Source organism: Toxotes jaculatrix, chromosome 5 (assembly GCF_017976425.1).
Source record: "Toxotes jaculatrix isolate fToxJac2 chromosome 5, fToxJac2.pri, whole genome shotgun sequence".
Taxonomy (NCBI): Eukaryota; Metazoa; Chordata; class Actinopteri; family Toxotidae; genus Toxotes; species Toxotes jaculatrix.
The window spans coordinates 1,582,260-1,604,885 of record NC_054398.1 but is presented as its reverse complement, the minus strand read 5'-3'; the positions used below and the strand labels follow the sequence as shown (position 1 = coordinate 1,604,885).

Sequence of the window (22,626 nt, the reverse complement as noted above, 5' to 3'; positions counted from 1 at the left end):
CACTTCCGCTTTCAGGTTGACAGCAAAACAAGAGAAGGAGCGATAAGACCATAGACTGTGGATAAGACACGCACCGGAGAAAGACTTCTGAAAAGCAGCTGACGGAATGAAGGTAAGAGAAAGCCTGTGGTTTAATGTTAGTGTTTAATGACAGCGCTGATATTCAGTAACGGAACAGTTAGAGTCAGGACACAGCAGCTGCTATGTAAAGTCACAGATGTCTGTGTCTATTACAGATATCGGTTTTTGTTTGTTTTTTATTGGTTTGTTTATTTTGTTTTGTTTTGTTTTGTGAATTAGTTTGTGTGTGTGTGTTACGCATTCAGTACATCTTCATAGAAAACAAACGCTCTCCAGGCTGCAGACTCTTTGTCATTTCTGGTCATGTTAGCAACATCCTCTAATTCCCTGCGAGCTAACGGTGACTGCAGAGATGCTGCTGCTGCTGCTGCTGCTGCTCGGAAACATGACACAGGCTAACGGCGAGCTCATGTCTACAGAGGCTGCTGCATTAGACTGGTAAATAATGTGGAATAACAGATGAACGGACTTGTCCTTTTGTTGCAGTAGTAAAATTAAAATGCTGCTCAGAGATGATGAAACGGAATGATGTTACATCCCATTCAGAGGCAGGTGGGGGGAAAAAAGGTGAAGCATCAACTACTTTACTGTGGTGCAAAAGGTCGACTATCCTTATTCTGTTTGAAGTGAAACTAAATAAATACAACACCTGCAGCCGACAGACATTAGAAAAGAAGATTTCATCAAGTGTTAGTTTGACCAAGTGACTGAGCAGAACCATGGTCTGTGTAACCTGCAAGGAACAACTAGGAGGAAGAACCTTCTCATAATAAATACTCCTCTTCACATTTGGCAGTTACACTGTTGACCTGACTACTTCTGGATACTTGTGCATCAAGAGTGACCCTCAAATATTTACTAACTGACTTGGTAACTGATGTAATTGATTGTCTCTCCTTATTGTGAACAATTAGAAAGTGTGACACAATTAGAAATCAAATTCAATCAGAGACCAGACAGATGTAGAAACGCCTGCTAAAGTCCTCAGAACCACCCACACACACACACACACACACACAAACACAAACACACGCACACACACACACTCACAAACACAAACACACGCACACACACACACACACACACAGAGACTCACAAGGTGAAAACAAGCCGTAAGCAATACCAGCCAGCTATCGCGGCTGGTGATCAATTATGCAGTGTTCTTCTATTTAAATCTTCCACATTAGTTGATAACGTATAAATTAAAAACAGACAAAACAGGGTCCCAAGCAGCATCTTTGGGAGACACCATAATGTACCATCCTTGATTCAGAAAACATCCAATAAAAGAGCTTTTGTGTTGCACCAGATAATCAGCTTCTCATTGAGAAATATTACAACACTAAGTTTTATTGGGATTATCTCATGGTCTGTTAAATTCATGCATGAAAAATCCATAGCGACTGCACCACCCACTTTATTTCTGTCTGTATCACTTAACCACTGATCAGTCATCTGCATTAAAGCTGTGTTAGTTACTCCTTCCATTTACTTACTTAATAACTGGCAAAACCAGAGATTTTAAAATAAAATTACCACATAAAAAAAAGGTGTGTTATCCTCAGGACTGGAACCATCAGCTGTCCATAAATCCATCACAAAGTTAGTGAGTAAAGTCCTTCCAAGGATTTCAGTAACTACTAGCTAGTTTTAAACTGGGTCATTAACTAAACTGGTTGCACTGGTTAAACGTAAGTGTAACCATTTTTGCATATATGGATACATTTATGTATTTTATTATTAGATTGTTATAGATCATTCATTCGTGCAGTGTAAAGTGAGATGGTGAAAACTAATGAAAGTAGCATCATGACACCCAAAGCACATTTTTGAGCTGAACCCGTTGCTGTCAGAGTCAGTTAGTTTGGATTTTATTACAGATTTTATTTTAGAAAAAAAATTTCATGATACTTACAGGAGCATAAATTACATTTGTTATGAAAACTGTTTTAGATATGTTGGTGTTGCTGCGAGGTGAAACCAGCACACACTGTCTGCAGTCATCATCGCTTTGATACACACAGTCAGATCACTTCTCCTGTCAGCATTAAGAAATGACAGTGAGAGGTGTAGTGTAAACTCTGCTACTTTCTTTACATTTATGTCCAATTGCCTTACATTTACCATGATATCGTGTTTTTTTATGTAACTGTCCACTTAGTAAAACAGGAATGAGCTATGCACGCTGCCAGGCCATGCCACCATGCCACCATGCCTGTGATCAGGCTCAGATGGTCAGACGTCACCTGGCAGTGGGTGGCTGTTCACCTCTTCCAACAGAAAAATCTGTTGGCATCGTCCTGCAGGTGTCAGAATGGGGACAAGGGTGCCATCTACCACCCCACTGACCTGTGGGCTGTCTTGTCGGGAACACAGAGTCCCTGGACGCGTGCCTCAGAAGTGGCCTTGACACAGATGCCTAGCTGAGGCTGTGTCTGTCCCGCAGGACTTGGAGGAAGCTCCCAGCTGCATTCAGCAACATTGCAGTTTCGCACAGAGCTGGACTTGAGGAGGCTGTGAACAATTATACACGGTTGCTCGGGCAGGGCTTTGTTCTGTGCTGCCCAGTTAGAGGAAGATGTCCTCTGTGGGCAGCGTGTATCAGTCTATTATAGCACTGCCATTCAGGATGGTGAGGGACTTGTGGTTTTCCCCTCAGGAAATGCTTGATCTGCACCAGAGGACTGCACAGACGGTGCTTTCTCTGCAGCATGGTTTCCTCAGACACAAGCTTTTCCAGTCATATGTGCTTCACAGAGCAATAAAAACAATGTATTTCTAACATTAACACTAACAAAGGGACATCCTCGCCAAAGAATGGGCCAATTTGATTGATACATATTTCATTTCTTTTATTTAATATGATAAATCAGTGATTTGTGAGCCTCTTCTCAGTGTCCTTCCTAGCTGTGATAATTCTTTAATGCATTATTCAGATTCATTAGTCAAACGGTCATAGGCACCATATTCAAGATATTTTCATGTGTAGCAGAGAAACCTGGTCATTCGTTGGTTCTTGGTTTAAGGTACCATCCTAGGGACACTTTACAGTTTATAGGAGCCCTAAAAAACACTGAAACTCACTGAGCAATACAAATATGAATTTAAACCTTCTACCATCATGTAGCTGATGATGAAATAATTGAAAATGAATTGTGCGTAATTCAGTCTGGGTGCTCCAGCAAACCTCAGGGAATTATAATGATTCCCAGCATCCACCCCTTCAGCTGTTCCTGGAAAAAGAAATATTGAATGATGAGCATATGAAAGGTCAACGTTATTAGAGAATTCGATCACTTCACTAAAAACAGAGATGTAATGGCTGCCACAGCATGCTCCTCTGGCAGCAGAAACAGCAGGACATGCATACAGCCTCTCTGCAAGGTCAGTTTACCTCTGCCTGTGGTACCTCTACCAACACCCACCTGTTATTTCAGCGTATTACATTTATATTTAATCAGCATTTAGGTGAAGTTAAGCAGTGGATTGAATACAGAATCTGCAGATAACCAATGTTAAATGAGTTAGATCGGAACTGGGGGCTAAAAATCTACTCGTCACAGCACAGTGAACTCTGTGTGTGTGTGTGTGTGTGTGTGTGTGTGTGTGTGTGTGTGTGTGTGTGTGTGTGTGTGTGTGTGTGTGTGTGTGTCTGTGTGTTTGATTGACAGCTGCCTGCAGGTTTAGCTCTGGTAACAAACACCAACGACAAACTTGCAGTGTAGCTTACAGGCCACAGGCAGGGTGTTAGCATTAGCACTGAAGAGTGATAACCACACGAGCAGAGGTGGCATGTGCAGTAAGCTTACGGAGTGTGAAGAGCTTAGAGATCACTTTGAGGTTTGAAGATCTGAATGGAATATGAAACCCGATCTGAAAAAATATAATTTGCCAAAACATAATTAAGAAGGGAAATAATAAAGAGCGATATGAATGTATTTTAATGGCTTTGACTGGCAGTCACACCAATAATACTGAAAACGCTGGGCAATAATTCAGTCCACTGTTATCATTTATCAGTCAGTGGAACAGTATTGTGATGATAACAACATATTACATTATTGTTTTGCAGAATTCTGTTAGCTAAGCTGATGAAAAGCTCAACAGCAGCGTCTCTGTCCAGAAACTCTCAGGATCCACCTTCATTTCTGTCTCAATACAAAGTCCTGCTTTTCTGTACAGAGCTGATACAGATATCGATCCCACACTGACTCAGGCAGCTGGATCCGGGGTCGGTGACAATAGGGCAGTTCCATTCAGTTCACTTCTAGGTTACTCTGTGTTATTCTAGAGCAGCTGCAGTCAGCAAGTTGGACTTATTTCACCCTCGCAAAACCAACGTCTAGGGTGAGATGTAAATCAGCAGAGCGATGGTAGCAGCACTGTAGATGACAGCTAACACAACTAACTTCGCAAACACCTCCAGGAGCATCAGCCCAATAAACAGTTCAGTAAATGTATTTATATATATATATATTTATTTGTTATACTTTGTTGTACAAAGTTAGGAAACCAATGTTTAAGTCAGGCCTCTTCCACAAAGTGAGGCATACAGCATTGAAACCCTGGTATCAGATCAGTACTCAGAGCTCAGGTATTTCAGTACTGATCGTTCATCCTTATTCAGAACAGTTTGCAGTTTAATATCAACAGTTAACTTTGTTTTTCAGGTGCTGACTTCAGAGCAGGAGGTGGAGGAGGAGAGCAGCTCATCTCCTACCGACTACAACAACCATCACAGCTGTGAGGACAGAGAGCAGGAGGAAGTTCCCCCCTACCTCCAGGAGGAACACACGCATGGTGAGGAACCAACTCACACTTACAGCTCCAGGTGTCTGAGACCCGGTGTGGGAATGGAGCCGGGCTGGGTCCAGATTCTAGTTGTTGTATAGCTGATTGTCTATGTGTCAATATGTCTAATAACAGAGTGGATCCCAGTGGACTCCCTATGGTGGGAGTCCACTGCCTGGTGAAGCATCGTACTGCTGCCAGTGTTGCTGGTCTCTCACAGTTTGGGGACGATCCAGGACTGCTGCATTCTGCACGAGGTCTAATTATCCTCATGGTCTGACTGACCTCAGGTCAGTGGTCAGGTTGAGACCCTGGCCCATCTGTTTGTACAATGTCTTATGGCTGAAGACATGTTGTTTAGGGTGCTACAGGGCTGGTATGCAAAAGAAAAACCAGTCTGTAAAACCAGGACAGATGTTTTCCTGTGTATGAACAGGCTGCTCATCTGCTGAGAGCAGAACGTGCTGATAGTAACTGATAGTCTGGAGTTCCTCTTCGCTGTGTGGGGGGTGGGAGGAGTTCTGTGCACACTACAGGAGGATGGACTGTTTGTTCTCAGTTTTTGATTGACTGTTTTTGTGTGTGAATGTGGGGGTGGAGGTAGGATGGTGTTCTGCTGATGGATGGAACATAGTTTGCCGAGCACATGAGCCAAAGAAATTCTGCCCACGTCCTGGTTTTGCCTCTGCTTCGTGTGGCACATGCACAGCCATATTTCTCTCTCTCTCTCTCTCTCTCTCTCTCTCTCTCTCTCTCTCTCTCTCTCTCTCTCTCTTTCTTTCTCTCTCTCTCTCTCTCTCTCTCTCTCTCTCTCTCTCTCTCTCTCTCTCTCTCTCTCTCTCTCTCTCTCTCTCTCTCTCTCACAGTGAGATGGTGCCACGTATTTTTAAAATCGCTGTTTAAGGCTCAGGGACAGTTTGCTCACAGGGGACAAACTGGCAATGAGGCTGGGTTGCAGTTCCATATCAAGCTGTCTTTAAACATCCACGGAAAATCTGTGCATCCCTTTCAGACGTGCACCTCTCTCTGTTCATCTGATGGAAATTTAACATGTTGGTATCAACTAAGTTAGCTTGTTAGAAGCCTAGATGACTGACTACCTGTTGAAATATGATGCTATATATTGTCTCTCTCTCTCTCTCTCTCTCTCTCTCTCTCTCTGTCTCTGTCTCTGTCTCTGTCTCTGTCTCTCTCTCTGTCTGTCTCAGACACAGATAAGGACCACCCCAGGCCAGAAGGAGGGGTCATGTGGAGAGTGGGCGGCGGCCTGTTCAGCATGACGCGAAACGTTGTCGGTGCGACCCTCGGGGGTGTTGCGTGGGTAGGAACTAAAAGTTTTGAGCTCACCAAGACAGCTGTGACCAGCGTGCCCTCAGCCGGTGTAGGACTGGTCAAAGGGAGCGTCTCCATGGTTACGGGAGGTGTCGGAGCAGTGGGATCTGCCGTGGCAAGTAAAGTCACGCCAAGGAAGAAGGACAAAGCCGACTGATGGACCGTGGGCTGTGTGTGTGTGTGTGTGTGAGTGTGTGTGTGTGTGTGTGTGTGTGTGTGTGTGTGTGTGTGTGTGTGTGTAATGCAAACGAGCAAAATACCTCGAAAGCTTTGAATGGATTTTCATCATCGTTCTGATTTAAGCAGCGTATTCACTCATGCAGCTACAAAGAGACAAGAGCAGCTACATGTCAGTCATTGCCAATGGAAATCTGCTGCACGAGGACGCACAGGCATCGATGGTGCAAAGGTGCCACGATGGAGGGTTGAGAAGGGTGGTGCATGGAAGCAGTGGTGGATGGAGTGAGAGGCCTCAGACAGCCTTTCACTGTGTATCTCACAGGTTTCAGCACACACAGTCAGTTTCCCTGAACTCAACAGGATCCAACTGCTTGAGTTCAAAGAAAACTTTTTTTGTTAAGAGCATTATTAATATAGATCATCATAAAATGATCTTAGCGTCTGAGTTGGGGGTCACGTCTGCTTCTAGTCTTCCAGTGGGAATAAAGGACGAGTTGCAGCTCTACATGTATGTTAGTGAGGAGTCTGAGTTCTGTTTTCACGGCCTGTTACGTGCTCAGTGTCCTGACGCTGTAGCTGAGGACACATTTACTTTCACCCTCCACATTTCTACAGCAGCCATGAGAACCTGGGTCGGACCAGGTTCAGAATGATCAGAATCCTACTTTAACTTCAGCTATTTCCAGAGAAGATCAACCTGAATTTAAATCCTAACGAAAGGACTAAGTCCTTCAAGGTTTCACTGACATTTAGAATCAGTTTTCATCAGCGTTTGAACGTTTCAGCCTCTCTGAGGTCATTTTGAGTCTTTAGCCAGCATCCAGTTAGCATAAGCTGAGCAAGTGTACAGAGGACAGCAGCTGATGTTGAAGACATACGTTTCAACAAAGCCAGTTTGACGGGGAAATACTGAAAGCAATAACACGATGAGGTGCTCTGATAAAGAAGTCATGTCATTTTAACATCAACCAACATGTTGTTAGAACTTTATGACAGAAATATCCTCATAAAAGAGAAGGATGGAGGACGGAGGACGGAGGACGTCAGGGCCTTTTTAAAACAGCATCTAACACGAGACATCTGTGTTTTAAAGATAAGAAAACAGTTTCACCTCTGACAGCAGTGACCTCTGCAGACCTTTCATAATGACTACTACACTAACACCATCGCTCCGCTCAGCAGTACACTCATTACTGTATGGCCCATTTTGACATAAACATGATTTATATGCTAAATTAGCCACAGCGTGTCTGACTGATGAGTTTTTCAGGACTCAGGTTTTACAGGTGAAGCTTTTTAAGTTCACGAGCTGATTGAAAAACGAAGACAAGAGGAAGTTATGGGAAACTTTAAAGATAAGTAAGATCTGCTGAAGCATTACTTTACTTTATGATCTGCAGGAAACTCCTGAGCTGTGTCGTCAAATCAACAGACTGAGTGAGGACAGAGCCACAGACTCTGAGGGGAGGTTTAAAAATGACTGATGGATGGTTGGTTATAACAGAGCAGCATAAAGTAAAGTGAGAGTCCATCATGTGGAAATCAGCGGAAGTCACTGACTCAAATTCACTAAATGAAAATATGAAAAATCACTTATGAAAAATAAATCATGCAGATATAAAATCAATTCTGAGCACGTTATATAAGAAAATGCATTTTGCATAAAGCAGCCGTGTTTTTGCAAACTCAAGCTCATTGTCTGTGTGTGTGTGTGTGTGTGTGTGTGTGTGTGTGTGTGTGTACACACAGAGGCGTGCAGTCAGCAGTTTCTGACTTTGAGGAGTATCAGCGATGAATACAGAGCAGAGCAGACAGAGACGGACGTTTTGTGTCACTGTCCAATGCAGGTGGTGTGAAATACACACATTATTTTGAAAATACATCTCTTACATATACTGTAAGTTTTTTTTCTCTGTATGTTTGTATTTATTCAGATTATTATACCTTTACTTGATGTCTTCTGATGTGTGTGTGCGTGTGTGTGTATTAGCAGTGTGCGTGTATGTTGCCAACCTGTTATTTCACTGGAGCCTGGTAATTTCACAGTAACATTTGTAAATCACAACTGAAAATGATTCATGAATTCTAGCTTGAGAAAGAGAACAGCACGAAACATGAGCTTACGTTCTGCAGGTGGAATGAAAGTGGCTCCCGCTGTGTGATCCACGGAGCTGGAACCTCACAGGGCGACGTGTTACTGTCACCGTGTTCGTCCACAGCTTGACCACAGTGACGTATCACTGGTGTCACTGTCTGGGTTGGCTGCACAAAGACAATTCAGATCAGTTATTCTTAGTTTCCTCTGTTATCTTCTGTGTGCCATGTGAAAGAAGCATGTTACAGTTACAGTGTTCCTCTCATACGCTCCAATTCATTAATGCCAATCACTTGTTTGTGTAACCTGGAGAATCTTTAAGTAAACACACAGCAGAACATGCAAATCTGAAATATGTCCACAGGCGAGCAAGCGGCTCTTCATGTATGAAGATGAAACATTTCAGAACACATAAGCCACAGCAGCTTGATGAGCTCACAGAATACCACAGCTCTATTTGTCTCTCTGTCTGTGTGTCTGTGTCTCTGTCTGTCTGTCTGTCTGTCTGTGTGTCTGTGTCTCTGTCTGTCTGTCTGTCTGTCTGTCTGTCTGTGTGTCTGTGTCTCTGTCTGTCTGTCTGTCTGTACTTTGGGAGTCATAAAGAAAGACAGGAATCAGCTGCAGAGCGATGTGTGACAGCAGGAGAAACTTTTTTCCGACGTGTGGCTGACATGTCCCTCATGATGTGACGGCACCGTGTGTGGTGTAAAGACCAAACTCTGTTTGCATTTGTTTGAATTTTGTAACTGCACTGTTGCTGTGAAGCTACAGTTTTATAAGAAAGGGAAAAAAAATCCCTGTAGGTCTGCTGCATGTCTCAGAATGGTGTTTCACACACACTATAGGCTCTCCTCTCTCTCTCTCCTTCGTGTTACCTTCAGCCTGAACTCTTCTCTTTCTCCCTCCTTCTCTTTCTCACAGTTTGAGACCTGCAGACTCTGTTAGGATGAGACTTTTCAGACGAAGCAATTTTATGTATCATAGAATTATTTTTGCAAATGGGATACTTCTGATGATATTCTGTAAAATAAAAACAGCAGTGTTTTCTGTCACGTAAAGTCAAGACTGTTTTTATTTGTATTGTGTGGCTCAGTGTCACACAGTCTGTGCAGCATAGAATTGCCTCTGTCCTCAGACCCACACTTTGGATAAAGGAAACACTTCTCCCAAAAATTCATTTTAAGAAGGAAAGAACATTAAATTATAGATAGATTATGAATATGTATGAGGAATATGATTTGGGAGGACATCAAGCAACTTCAAGGCATCATCCAACAGAACAGACCTGAGCCACATGACCTCCTCTCCACCATGAAGACCTGGGAGGGGGACGTGAGACAGAAAACCATACGGACAAGGAGGGACAGAGAAAAGGAAGAGGCCGGGACTCCTGGAGGACGAGGATCGAGGATTCAAACGTCTTGAAATAAAGCATCAGTATCAACAGCACAGAGAGTCTGACTGGAGAGAGAGAACAGGGAGGAGAAAACAGGGGGAGGAACGGAGGAATAAAAAGAGGATTCATGAGATTCCGTGGTTTTCAGAAAGTTTACAGTAATCTCATCAGCAGGTCGAACACTGACTTCAAGTGATAACAGATTCACTGAGACACTGTCTAACAGATTGGAAGCCTGCACTCTGAGAGCAGAGCGAGGGATGGAGGGTGAGGCTGAAGGAGATCAGACGGGTATGAAGGGGTGTGAGCTTTTAGACCTCACCTGAAATCAAAGCCTGACCCTCACCTGGATAAGGAGTCAATGAGAGGAAGCTACGATTGGTGTAACATCATCAAATTCAAATTTCAGCTGTGGAATTTTGTAAAGACAAACGTGTTGGACGTTGTGTTGATATGAGGACAAACTTCCAGGAAGTTATTTTAATCAGCTGTGAGCCAGGTTTGGGATAGAAAGAAAAAAATAAAATCAGACGATGACATTTAAAGATGCCATTTCACTGTGACGTGCTTCATTTCTGATAACAGCTGTTAGCCATGTGGATCAGGGGGGTGGATTATCTGAGCTGACTGGAGGGAGAGGATGACGGCTGGGGGGCGGACTCAGAGGTATGACCCCGGCCCTTTGGCAAAACTGGGTGGAGAAAAAAAATGTTATTCAAAACATATGAATTCTAAATGTTAGTCATTTTAAACAAACAGATTGTATTATTAATATACAAGCTCTAAAGTCACATTTTCAAATGGCGTCAGCTCAACGTGCTCTTACTCTTTTATTTCCACAGCTGCTCTAATAAAGTTCTTATGATTTATTATTCATTCAGCAAAGCACAACGATATAAAAGCTCCACACCTAATTTACAGTGAGCTACTGTATCAACACACTGATGTTTCACAGTGTCTGTCCCCACAGAAAACAGGCAGCACAGAACACTTCAGACGTCTTTCTGACAAAGAAACCAAATTTAGAACAGAACCATGAGGAAGGGATGGTACAGCAGACGAGAATGGACAAGAGACAAGAGAGCACAGGGGGACGGGGGGACAGAAAGGTGGAGGAGAACATGGAGGGACATGTCAGAGAGAACACAGGCTTCACTCCACATCCCGATGACCCTGTGAGAATGAAAGTTAAAGTCACACCAGAGCTACTGAACTGGCAGAAAACTTCATGTCTGTTGTGTCCAAGAGGGAAAAAAAGGTCACTGGCTCAGTTATCAGCCAGAAATCTGATGAGAAGGTCACAGCCAACTGTAACAGTCTACTGTCTGTTCCTGACATCACTGTGTGTCTGGGCCAGTGAGACGTGGGATTCCAGGGGACCTGAGAGGGGGGACAGAGAGACTGGACACTTCAGCTAGTCTGTGAATTAGAAAGAACAACCTGACACGACCCTATGGTCCCACAGCTTTCCCTCCAAAACTCAGCATCAGCAAACAGAATGCTGTACAGAGGACGTCACCAGAGAGAAGCTGAGTAATCAAAGACAGGCAGCTCAGAACTTCACTGCCACACACTCACTTCAGTTGTGGTTCATTGTGGTTCATTGTGGTTGTGCTCTCCCTTTACTGAGAAACACAACATCCATCAGTGAAAAGATCACAGTGTTCTCAGCCACAGGAGCCAGAGACCAGGTCAGAGGGACGATCACGAACAGCAGGGATCCCACTAATGTCAGACACTAGGACAGGTACCAGAGCAACCTCCCTGTTTCTGGAGACAGAAAAAAATCTCCCATCTCTGGAAAGGCCAGTTCTCTCATCAGAGACCATCACCGCAGCTGTGACGAGCAGCAAAGCCCTGGGTTACAGGCAGCCTCTCACCGAACAGTAACAGTGACGGAGAACCTGCAAATGTGTGTAGCTTAGTAGAGGAAGAGATGCTGAAGCGGGACCATGAGGACACCCGACCCAGAGACAGAGGGACAGGAGACAGAACGCTGGAGGCACAAGTTTGGATCTGAAGATGGATCCGTCCCTACATCAGCATCAGAAAGACTCACCAAGACACAACACAACAAGACGTCTTCAGTACCAAATCATTCAGCTTCCAGGTGACATATCACTTTGATTTGATGGACTTTTATTTCTTGCTTTGAGTGAGACTAAGCAGAAATATCTATCGCTGTCTTGATTTAAAGGCTGTCTAAGGATGTGAACACAGATATGAAGTATGATGATAATACGTACATTAGCTTCAATGCCCCACATCTTTAGTTTCACACAGTTTCTAATAAGAACAAAAACTCTGTATTCATCGAGTAAAACATGCTGAAATTCCTGTTTTCTATTGTTTGACCTGAAAATAAAAAAAAACTTGAAAAGGTTTAATAATATTCATAATACTCTGGTTTAGCCCAGTCCTGAATGAATGTACATATTAATGTATATAAGGTTAGTACGATGTTAGACCTATGATCAGGGAAACTCAAACACGTTTCATTAGACACTGAGAAACTACTAAAGATTCATATTGTACAGCTGCACAACAAATCATGACATCCTCCATGAACTCATTTCAACAATGATCAATAATAAAATGGAGAAACAGCATTTTGGTCTGTGATGGTGTGACAGTTCACTGTGGAACATGTTGCTCTCTCTGCAATGATCATATGAAAACTATGAAACCTAAAAATCAAAAAATGAATTTGAAGAATGAGTTTCCTGATACAGCGCGATGAAGCGATATCCTGTTCTGATTCTAATCACAAACGGAGAAAACCTCGTCCTCACACGGTGAAACGCTGCGCTGTGATTAAATGATCGAATCAGAGCGCACGATGATGAGCCAGAACATGACGACCAGCCTTCTCATTCCTCCCACATCCAACACACGGACGGCAAGAGCCGACTGTTTCCATCCCCTTTGATAAATAATCCCAGACTCTGACATCCACTGATGTTACAGCATAATCATCGTTATCGAAACCTAAAAGGAGAAAGGGCTGGAACTGAGGTAGCTGATTGCTAAAGGGGCAAATCAATGAAGAAATACAAGGTTGCCTGACCTCCCCAGGTCCCCGAGTAACACTGATACCACTGGAAAGGACGCAGCACTTCCTCCACCAGACACTGTGAGGACATTCAAATCAGCCACACAACTTGGACATAATCTCTGCTCCTGAAACCACAGTCCTGTCCTCTCCTGTCGGTTTCTTACTGCTTATAAAAACGGGTGGAACGTCCTGTCCTCCACCAAAGAGTGAGAGAGGTTCCTCAGTTCTCGTAGGTGGAAGACTGACTTGTATCCAAGGAGCTCCAGAAGCGGTTGGCAGGCAGTCTGAGTGTAAACCACCATGTCGAAGGACAGCTTCACCCTCCAGTTCTCTGCGTTAGCAGCAGAGTCCCGGACTGTGGTGAACTTCTGCCGGGACGACAGGTCACTGCTGCCCCGGGTGTTGTTGACGATCCAGTCCTCCACACTGTGGTCCAGAACCAGACCAAGGAAACTGTAGAGCTCTCTGGTCTTCTGGAGAGGAAACCTGGCCAAGTCTTCATACCTGAGCAAAGAAGAGGAAGGGACAGAGGAGGATTCAGTAAGACAGGACTAAAAAGACAGACTAAGTTGTTGGTCAGTACCTATGAACGTTACATGACATTTAAGCAGCTGAAAATCGTACATACGTCCAAAATGCTGGGACGTACAGTATCTGTGGAAACTGTGTCTAAGCCTCAAGACTCTCAGCTGGTGAAGCCAGAGTCTAGGAGACATGCTGTGAACTTCCATACTACCACACTGACTGGACAACATCAGACTGGACAACATCAGATTGGACAACATCAGACTGTACAGCCTACAGCCCAGCCTGAAAAATGAGGCCATCATAACCACTAACTTAACGAGCCATGTTATATCAAACATACTATGCCTACACCCCTTTAGCCACAAGCATTATGAAAACAGTATGGGATACCAAAAATCAACAAACATCCTTTTTAGGGCGAATCCACATCTAATGTATCAACAATATCTGTTAAAGCAGAAACAGACATGGCGCCTCCTGGTTCAGACGTTCAAACTAACCACTAACGGACAAACAGCCCTGCAGGTGAACATGAATGGATCACAGTGGTTCATGTTATATATTATCCCTGTCCTTCTCACCTGAGCAGCATGTACCTCCCTCTCAGCCAGGCGGGTCTGGCCAGACCCGTGGACACAGACCTGAGAAAGTCCTCACACACACTGTTAATCTGTCCCAGGTCCAGGTTGTGGGGTCGACGTCCCGTCGCTCTCCACAGACGCCACAGCCTGTAAGTGTCTCGGAATGTCTCAATACGAGACGCCAGGATGCCGCGTGGATCTCGAACGAGCTGGACCACCTGATGACGGTGAATGACACATGAATGACACACACACTGTGCTTACAATGCCAGCAACAGTACAGATGTCCCTGGATATGGAGGCTGAGGGAATATTGACAGTGATGGCAGCAGTAATACCTGCAGTGGTGCTTCAGTGGAAGTAATAAGAAGAGTCAAATTAAAGAATGAGTCCAGTTTGCTACAGCCAGGTCTGAGAAAACTGCTGGAGATGCTGTTTTTGTCAGATGATCATTTTATTTTAATATTTAAAGGACCATAGATTTTCAAGTTAAACGTACTTAACTGGAGTGGCTGTGGGACCACTGCCAACCACAGAGCTTCATTCAGAGTCAGCAGGCTTAATCATGTAAACAAACATACGACTGGTTTTTATCCTGCCTCCATTCAAACCAGGGAGAAATAAAGCCTTTCTATTCCACTCTTTCAAAATAATGGTCCAAGGCAGCACAGTAGTACAGTAGGCTAAAGTGTAAGCTGCTGCACTGTTGCATATTTTTTTCTATTGTGGCTAACACATGACACAGCATGTGATTAAACAGAGGTGAACAAAACACATTAACCATCCAATTCACCATCTTCCAAGACTGTTAGACTGTCACAGGACGCGTCTGTGATGCTCAGCTAGCCGAGCCAGCGTAGCTACACTTATTACATAATGCTGCATCAGATGAGAGAGAGAGCAGCAACGCTGACACAACACTACACACCGTGAGCCTGTATTGGATTTATTACGTGTCCATGTGTCTGTACATGTGTTCGGGGTATCTCTGGGGGACTGCGGCTGTTGTCACTACATGTTCAATCCATACCAATTTAGCACTGCATTGACTGGCCACCTAACCTTCCATCATCCAGTCAACCGCATACTCAGCTAGTGAAGAGCTGTTCGATGCATGTTTATGACTCCATCTACTCTTCTGTTGTTGTGATATAGTGGACTGGCCAGTTTACACGTGCATCTTTCTTGGGTTGATGTTTGTAAGTTTTCTGGCAAAGCTTTGCCTGTTCCTGACGGCAGAGAGGACGGTGAGGACAGCAGCAATGAGGATGAGGTATCTGTGTAATTAGAACTCTCTACCTTCAGGTTGAGTCTCGGGTCCTCAATCAGCGCTCTAAGGTCGCTGATGTGGGGAATCCGCACCGTCTTGATGGCCGCGTGGCGCTTTGCTCTGCAGGCATCAGCAGCCAGCGACACATTGAGCGGCCCACATCTCTTCACACACTCCCCCTCGTCAGCCAGCACCAGGCTCTGCTCCTCTGGGCCCAGAGGAGCCTCACATACAGGAGGGGAGCACAGAGACCGACCTACAGACAGGACACATACAGTATACCACACTGGAACAATGCACTGGAAAAACAGCCACATCCATCAAACATTACTGTTGTATCAACATGATTATGTGAATGAAAGACAAAGTCCCTCACTAGCTCCTCGTCTGAACAGCTTGTCGGTGGAGTGGTTAGCAGGACGGGGTCGAATGTAACTCTCCAGACTATTGAGGCGGCAGTGGTACAGAGACCTCAGCAGGTCTCTGGCCGCTCCCAGCATTACCCTCCTCTCAGCCAGGTTCCGACTCTGCGCCAGTCGAGGAAGCAGCGCCAGCTGGACGTGGTACAGAGGCTCAAACAGGTAGAAGACCTGGGAAATGAAAAATAACACATTACACTTCCACAAACTCTGTAACAGACCTTTCCAGCAGCAATCTATAAAATTTTAAGTTCCTCTTTGGACACCATCATATTTCAGTGGGTGCTGTCACATCTTACTCATCAATGCCACTCAGTCAGTGCTGAGCTGACTGAACACAGTGCCACCCAGGCTGTGTGTGTATGTAATGCAGCAGCTGAGATGTTTACTCTTAATTCTAAGAACAAAGTGCAAAATGACATTATTCTGAGAATTTTTACTCACTTTGAGACCAATGTTTTACTGTGGAAAGCTTCATACATACCAGCCCTGGTGGCCTGTCATGTGTCTCATTGTGCTCTGTCCTCTGTCTGACCTGACTGATAGACTGCTACGCAGATGGCTGCTCCTCTGAAGAAAGAAACTCTGACGCTCTCTTCTCTATCAGCCAGGCTGGGTTACCAACGAGGTAAGGCTGACAAATGCAGTGGGTCCCCACACCATTGAGGCCTACAAGCTCCCAGATTCACTGTGTGACGTTTGGTGAACTGAATCACTAACAGTCCAAGCACCACATCTTTACTGTTGTGTCTCTGCTGTTAGCTTTGGACGTACTCAGTTCATAATTGTTACAGGTAATTAGTAAAGTACTACACTGATCTACTTTGTGAAATACAGTATGTTCCTTAATACTGACTGTAAGTCAAATAATATCTTAAATCTTCATAATAAGTCACAACACTGCTCAGACCTGATTGCTCCTCCATATATTTAGCATTACGTCCCACTAAAGCATATAACCAAATGAAGTGATAAAGACCTGAAGTCTTGCATCATTGCCTGTCTTATAATGGGTTCACATTTACTCGGTAAATGATCCTAAATACATTGTCTAACCAAATGGCCCTAACCCAACGGGGGATCCAGAGAGCCCAGCGGTTTATTTTAGCCTGATAGGTTGATCTGATCATGGTTGTGAGAGGATAATGTATAACTTGATTTTTGCTCTGACATGCACATAAACAGATCTTTCCCAACAATGCAGATGGACTCACACGTTTTAGACACATCTCTAAGATGATCAAAAGAGACAGAATATATTTGTAATGTCTGTATTTTTTGATGTTGATGATTTATTTGCTATCAAATGGGTCATTTGTGTCCACCTGACATTCTAACCTCTGGATGCTGGTTGAACAGCTGACCCACAAAGGAAGATCCGCTCCGTGTGGTGGCCAGAATGAGGATGTGGGTTCTCTTGCTGGCATTATACGAGGGGAGGGAGAGGGAGGGGGAGGGGGAGGTTGGGGTTTGGGAGAGGATCTCATCACAGCCTCGGTCCGAGACCTCGAGCGTCTCCTGTCCCAGTCGTGTCAGATCTTTGAGGCTGCAGTTGGCAGGGTGGCCTGGGGGTGCCAGGCCCACAGAGCACAGCAGGCTTAAGGGCTTGGTGGAGAAGGTGCGGATGGCTGTGTACTGGATGGCTATGGAGGCTAATGCTAGCAGCACCATGGACTTCCACGAGCACTGCATGATGGCTAAAGAGATGGATCAGGAAGCCACGGCACTGTCTGCCAAAGGGACAAAGACAGAAAGACATGAGGAGAATGAAAAAAAAGATAAAGACTGCTGTCTGCTGCTCTTCTTACTGCTCTCATCGACCTTGTTTCCAGGCTGTTCTCAGTTAATAGCTCTGATAAACCCACTGTACACAACACACCCAGCAGCACACAGCAGAGAGACAGTTGGAGCATGTGTGAAGAAGCTGACTGGCTTTGGGTTATTTTGGGGTTGAGCTCAGGCTGAGGCACTCCTTCCTGAGCAGCCAGCCCAGACACAGCTCACTGAGGATGTTTGTTCACGTTTGTTGTTGAGGGCAAAGGGAAACAAAGCTGAAGGGAGTCGGCTTAACAGCTGTCAGACAAATATGAGGGGTTACACAGGTACAGACCAACAATCGCTCCCACCCAACAACGCCATCCAAGAGCCTTATTACACCTGGGCCTCTGAGCTAATTAATAAGTCCCGCCCACTGCCAGCCAGACAATGTGTCATTGACCACGAGCCTATTACCCAACCTACACCCAAAATAATAATTTGTTGGATTTACTTAATCCAGTTATATAAACAGTTTCCAACTGAGTCGTGTAGGATCTAATTAAATGCTACTGAAATGGTAATAACTCATTTAACTGTAACCACTGTGCCTGTACTGGGCAATTCCAACATTATCTCATTAACTTGGATTTAATTAATAGGTCGGTGTCCGACTAACAACGCTGACCAACACAAATTCAACATAATGCTGTTTCTTTTGCTTTACTTAACAGTGTTAATTCCAACACGAGAACTTGGGTAAATGTAACTTAACTGTGTTGTAGCTGTCACTTGCTGTCGCTGCACTGTATTTAACAAGACCAACTAATCTACACTTTGTAGGTCCAGCTGCTTAACTGATTTAAATAACTGTGGCAACCACTGGATTTGTTTTACTTATCTGGTTTTCACTGTTATGATGAACTTCCTAAACCCAAGAATGTCAACGTTTCCCACACAGCGTAGTTCAGTAAAGTTACGTCACACTACTTTGGTTCTGTCAAAATGTTCTTTTATTACCAATGAAACACAATATAGCACCAAAAGTAAACAATCAGAGATCTATAAAGACTGATTTATATCAGCATCTTTCATCTTCTTACATTCTTCTTCACAATGTTTTACAATGTTCACTAAAGAGTAAATACATAGAAAATGGGACCCATTTCACTCTAACAGAGTAAGTTACCTCAGTGGGTTAGCTCTAATCTATTTTCTATATTCTTCATACAGTCAACAAATTCTATCAAAAGACCAAACCAACTATAATGAGACCGCAGCACAAAGGAATAAGACAAATCCGGCTTTGGAGACAGACACAATACTTGTTAATATCATACATTCATTGTTTCTTTCGGTCTCGTCAACAATAAGCTTTTCTAGTTTTGATATTATCTGCTGTCAGTATCTTGGTATCTGTTGTCAACCATGGATATGAAAAAGGGTTTTACAAATCACCATCCATAACATTACACACTCAAAGAGCAGACCACAAACTGCTGTTAATTATATTAGTGAGAATGGAAGAAAGGCTTTTATCCTTCTGTGTTAGAGTCTGTGTCTGTATATGTCTTACTGTCAATAAGTCCAACAATGAACTGATCTGCTACTAAGTTCTGTGTATGTGTGTGTATCCAATGTCTGATATATCTTATTCTTCTGAGCAGCAGACCTCAGTTGTTGTCCATAAACTATTAAAAATCAAGCCCATGAGTCACACGCTGCTGCACTGGGTGACCTGCTCCTTCTTTTATTATTATATTAGTTTGTTCAGAAACAGCTCTACAAAGTACAAACAGCGATCACTCCTTCAGTCTCCAGAGAATAATTCTATGCAAAGCAGAGACCAAAATACGTAAAAGGTACTCCCTTATGAGGTCTTCAGGGTCTTCACTGAGGAAAACAACTAGCGCTGTCAGGACGCAGGCTCTTCTTGTTTCAATAGCGCCATTCTGCAGCAAAGAACAAGGGAAATGTGTAAGAGAGTTATAAAATTATCATACTGAGCAGCAATCAACACTAGAGATGGATCACTGCACAAGCAAACTGTTCAGACTCCCAGTTTTTAGCATGAGGCTTCATACTTCTACCTGTCTTAATGCCATTTTTAAGTACAGGTAGTGTTTGGATTGATTTTACTTTGACATAGTGGAGCACGCTTTCATTTCATGCTACATGTTCTAAAACCCCAAGAAATACCTGTAAGGTAAGCATTTCATAATTACTAGGGGTAATTTATCTTTTGCACGTACATATATATCATAATGATAGATACACTATATTAGCCACTGTTCATAGAAACAAAGCATAATGTCAATCTAAGCAATATATTAATATACATCCATATTATTTATCAACACAATAAATAATGGCCTCTAGTACACAGACAAACTTGGGCACAGGAAAGTCATCTGCCCATGGCTCAGATCTGAGGGATGACGATGACACCAACTCAGAAGATGAGAGTATGTCCACGGGTGATATGAAATCCATATCCAGGCTGGAAGCCCGTGGAGAGAGGCATGGTTTAAGTGTAGATAAGGCACTTTGAAGGTAAATCACTTTGATCGCAGCCTTGTTTTGAATGTCTGAGGTGGATGTCAGGTTTACAAACTCATCAAAATCCATCTCCTTGTATTGTAGTCTGAAGTCACCTGACACCTCACCCTGTCCCTTTATTTCACTTTTAAACTCCTGAACAGAGTCTGATATTCGTAAAGTTATTCTGACACCGCACACTGAGGAGTCACCTTCACATATATGAGACAAAAACACCCTGCAAATCTAGAGTAACAAGGTCTTGTGGTTCAAATATTTTGTACTCAGCACTACTGAAGAGCCACAGATAAATGCAGAAGGTTCAGCCTTTAACCTCAGAAATGTTCTTCCACACGGAGACGTTCTGCAATAACACAATCACCAGACCTGTGGTTAGAAAATGGAACTAGAATACGTACAGAATGCACACTTTTAGTTTCTCAAACTCCTACAGGTCTGGTCACTGCTTCATAGAAATATGAACAGATCTGTTGTATGAACAATGCAATGATACTGATTAGATCAAACTCTGTATTTCTCTGAGCTGGCTGCAATTTGTCTTTAATTCCTGACCCTAACATCACCTCGTGACGCTCTGTTAAAGTCGTGAAATCTAATTCTAAAGCACAATGTTACAACTCAGTGAAAATAAACAGGAATCAACATTTCAGTTAAAATAACAACACTGACTGCATGGAAGAACAGTTGAAAAAAAATCTGGTATTTCTCAAATGAAATGCTTGCAAAACTAATGTTACTAGTTGAAGAGTGCCTTGAGCACCAAGAGCACCAAAGTTTTAAGCCCAGGTGAAATTAAACCCATTTCCATTTACTTCTTACGTGGTGTATTATATCACAAACTCTGGCTCACAATATACATATACATTTACATTCACAGTATATACTGCTCACCCTGCTCTGCGCCGATCGGCCCACCTGTCCGCCCACACAGCAGACTCACCTGCTCACTCTCTCCCACAGTTTGCTGTTAGCCTGCACACTGTAGCAGTCGCCGGCTGCTGACAGTCAACCACATCCCACCTTGTGTGTGTGTCCACATAAGTGCGCCACTCTGACATGCACAGTGTATCACTGCTAACAGTGCTGCTCGCAAGGGAGGTAATGCAGGAATGTATTACCGCTAGCTAGCGTCATGCTAATTAGCTAGCTAGCTGATGTTAGCTAACACATTGCTCATATTTTGGCGAATAATGTAAACTAACAGCGTCAACATCACTTTCTAACAGCATGCTGACATTCCAAGTCCACAGACTGAATTAGAAAAACATACTTACTCGAATAATTACTCGGATGTCACCACTAAATTCCTGATTCCGCCGCAGTCCACGGTCCTCGTGCGTACCAAACTTACGCCACGCCACGCTTAATCCCGTCATTCCAAGTTCATGGAGTATGAGTGAGATTCTGCGCATGCGCTGCGTCTGCGCAATTCACTCGGCGCTCTAACGTTGTTTTAACAAGACTTCCGTTTAAGTTAAATCTGCCAAAGTGGACTAGGTTCGAAAAGCTGACGCAGATATAATAATTCCTTCAGTCCTCTTTATGTTTTCTGTCATTTTTTTTTTTACTTCATTTGAAAACAAAAACTGAAAATCTGAGCTGCAGTAACTAAAGGTATATATTTACATTATTGCAAAAAGTCAGGTTTGTGTGCGCTTTTTTGGTGCAGACAGTCACTATTGACCACTGTCGGACCTGAAAGACGAATGAAAAATGAATAAGTTGTTTTTCTGACTGTGCAGAACAGTCCAATAACAATTTGGCCTCATCAGCATTCACTTGGATAAAACCTCAGCATGCAGACAGTCGTAGTAAATTGATTTCTGGGACACTTGTAGCTCATTACTAACAGGTGTAGAGTTGTCAGAATGTAATTTTCTTACACTCATGAACTCAATATTTCTAAAATCCTGTGAACTGCACTGATTGTGCATTTTTGGCAGAAAGCAGTGTGCATGTTATGGGCACTACTTTTTGTTGTTTGTGGGAATTTTTCAGTGCTTTAATATTTAATTTTCTATAAGCAAAGTACTGTTGCACAGTTGAGATATCGAATTTCTGTTTCACTGTTTGACTTGTAAGATATACTGTGATATTATATTTCACTTAATATATTTGTATTATAAGTGTAGTTTTAAAAATATTCCAAGGCCCATTGAACACATTTGTTCTAGTCCTAATAAATAGTATACAATTATAAAGCAGCATAAAATGAAAATGTCCATTTTTTTCCACTTGAGTATTAATATTAATACTGAAGTACAAGAACATCAAAACTGAGTGTGAGTTCAAATAAAATGGAGGAAATCAGCTGCTCAAAATGTTCATTTTCTAAATTGTGAAATAACTTGCCCCACACCCCCCACCTCCACAGACACACACACACACACACACACTCGCATACACGCATACACACACACCCAAATGAATCCCTGGCTATTTCACTGGGCCCAAGGCTTATTAATCAAAGGGGTGAATTATAATAAATTGCATTTCTGTCTGTCAGTAAGTCTGTCTATCTGTCTATCTGTCTGTCTGTCTGTCTGTCTGTCTATCTATCTCTAAGGTATCTATCCATGATAAT

The 22,626-nt window shown here is 43.3% G+C and overlaps 2 protein-coding genes across 2 annotated transcripts; one reads left to right on the top strand and one right to left on the bottom strand.

The window, feature by feature from the left end:
• The first annotated feature begins 14 nt into the window (after positions 1-14).
• Positions 15-8,342, top strand: zgc:101566 (uncharacterized protein LOC449823 homolog). Its single transcript, XM_041039285.1, has 3 exons — positions 15-112; positions 4,752-4,881; positions 6,081-8,342. Exons 1-3 carry the CDS (start codon positions 107-109, stop codon positions 6,359-6,361), a joined length of 417 nt encoding a protein of 138 aa, XP_040895219.1. The 5' UTR covers positions 15-106; the 3' UTR covers positions 6,362-8,342.
• Positions 8,343-12,884: 4,542 nt separating this feature from the next.
• Positions 12,885-17,435, bottom strand: chst1 (carbohydrate (keratan sulfate Gal-6) sulfotransferase 1). The gene is made up of 5 exons (XM_041038682.1): positions 17,067-17,435; positions 15,686-15,899; positions 15,339-15,565; positions 14,040-14,257; positions 12,885-13,434 (listed from the first exon to the last, which is right to left on the bottom strand). The coding sequence occupies exons 1-5, from the start codon at positions 17,418-17,420 to the stop codon at positions 13,098-13,100; spliced, it is 1,350 nt and encodes a 449-aa protein (XP_040894616.1). The 5' UTR covers positions 17,421-17,435; the 3' UTR covers positions 12,885-13,097.
• Positions 17,436-22,626: the final 5,191 nt, after the last annotated feature.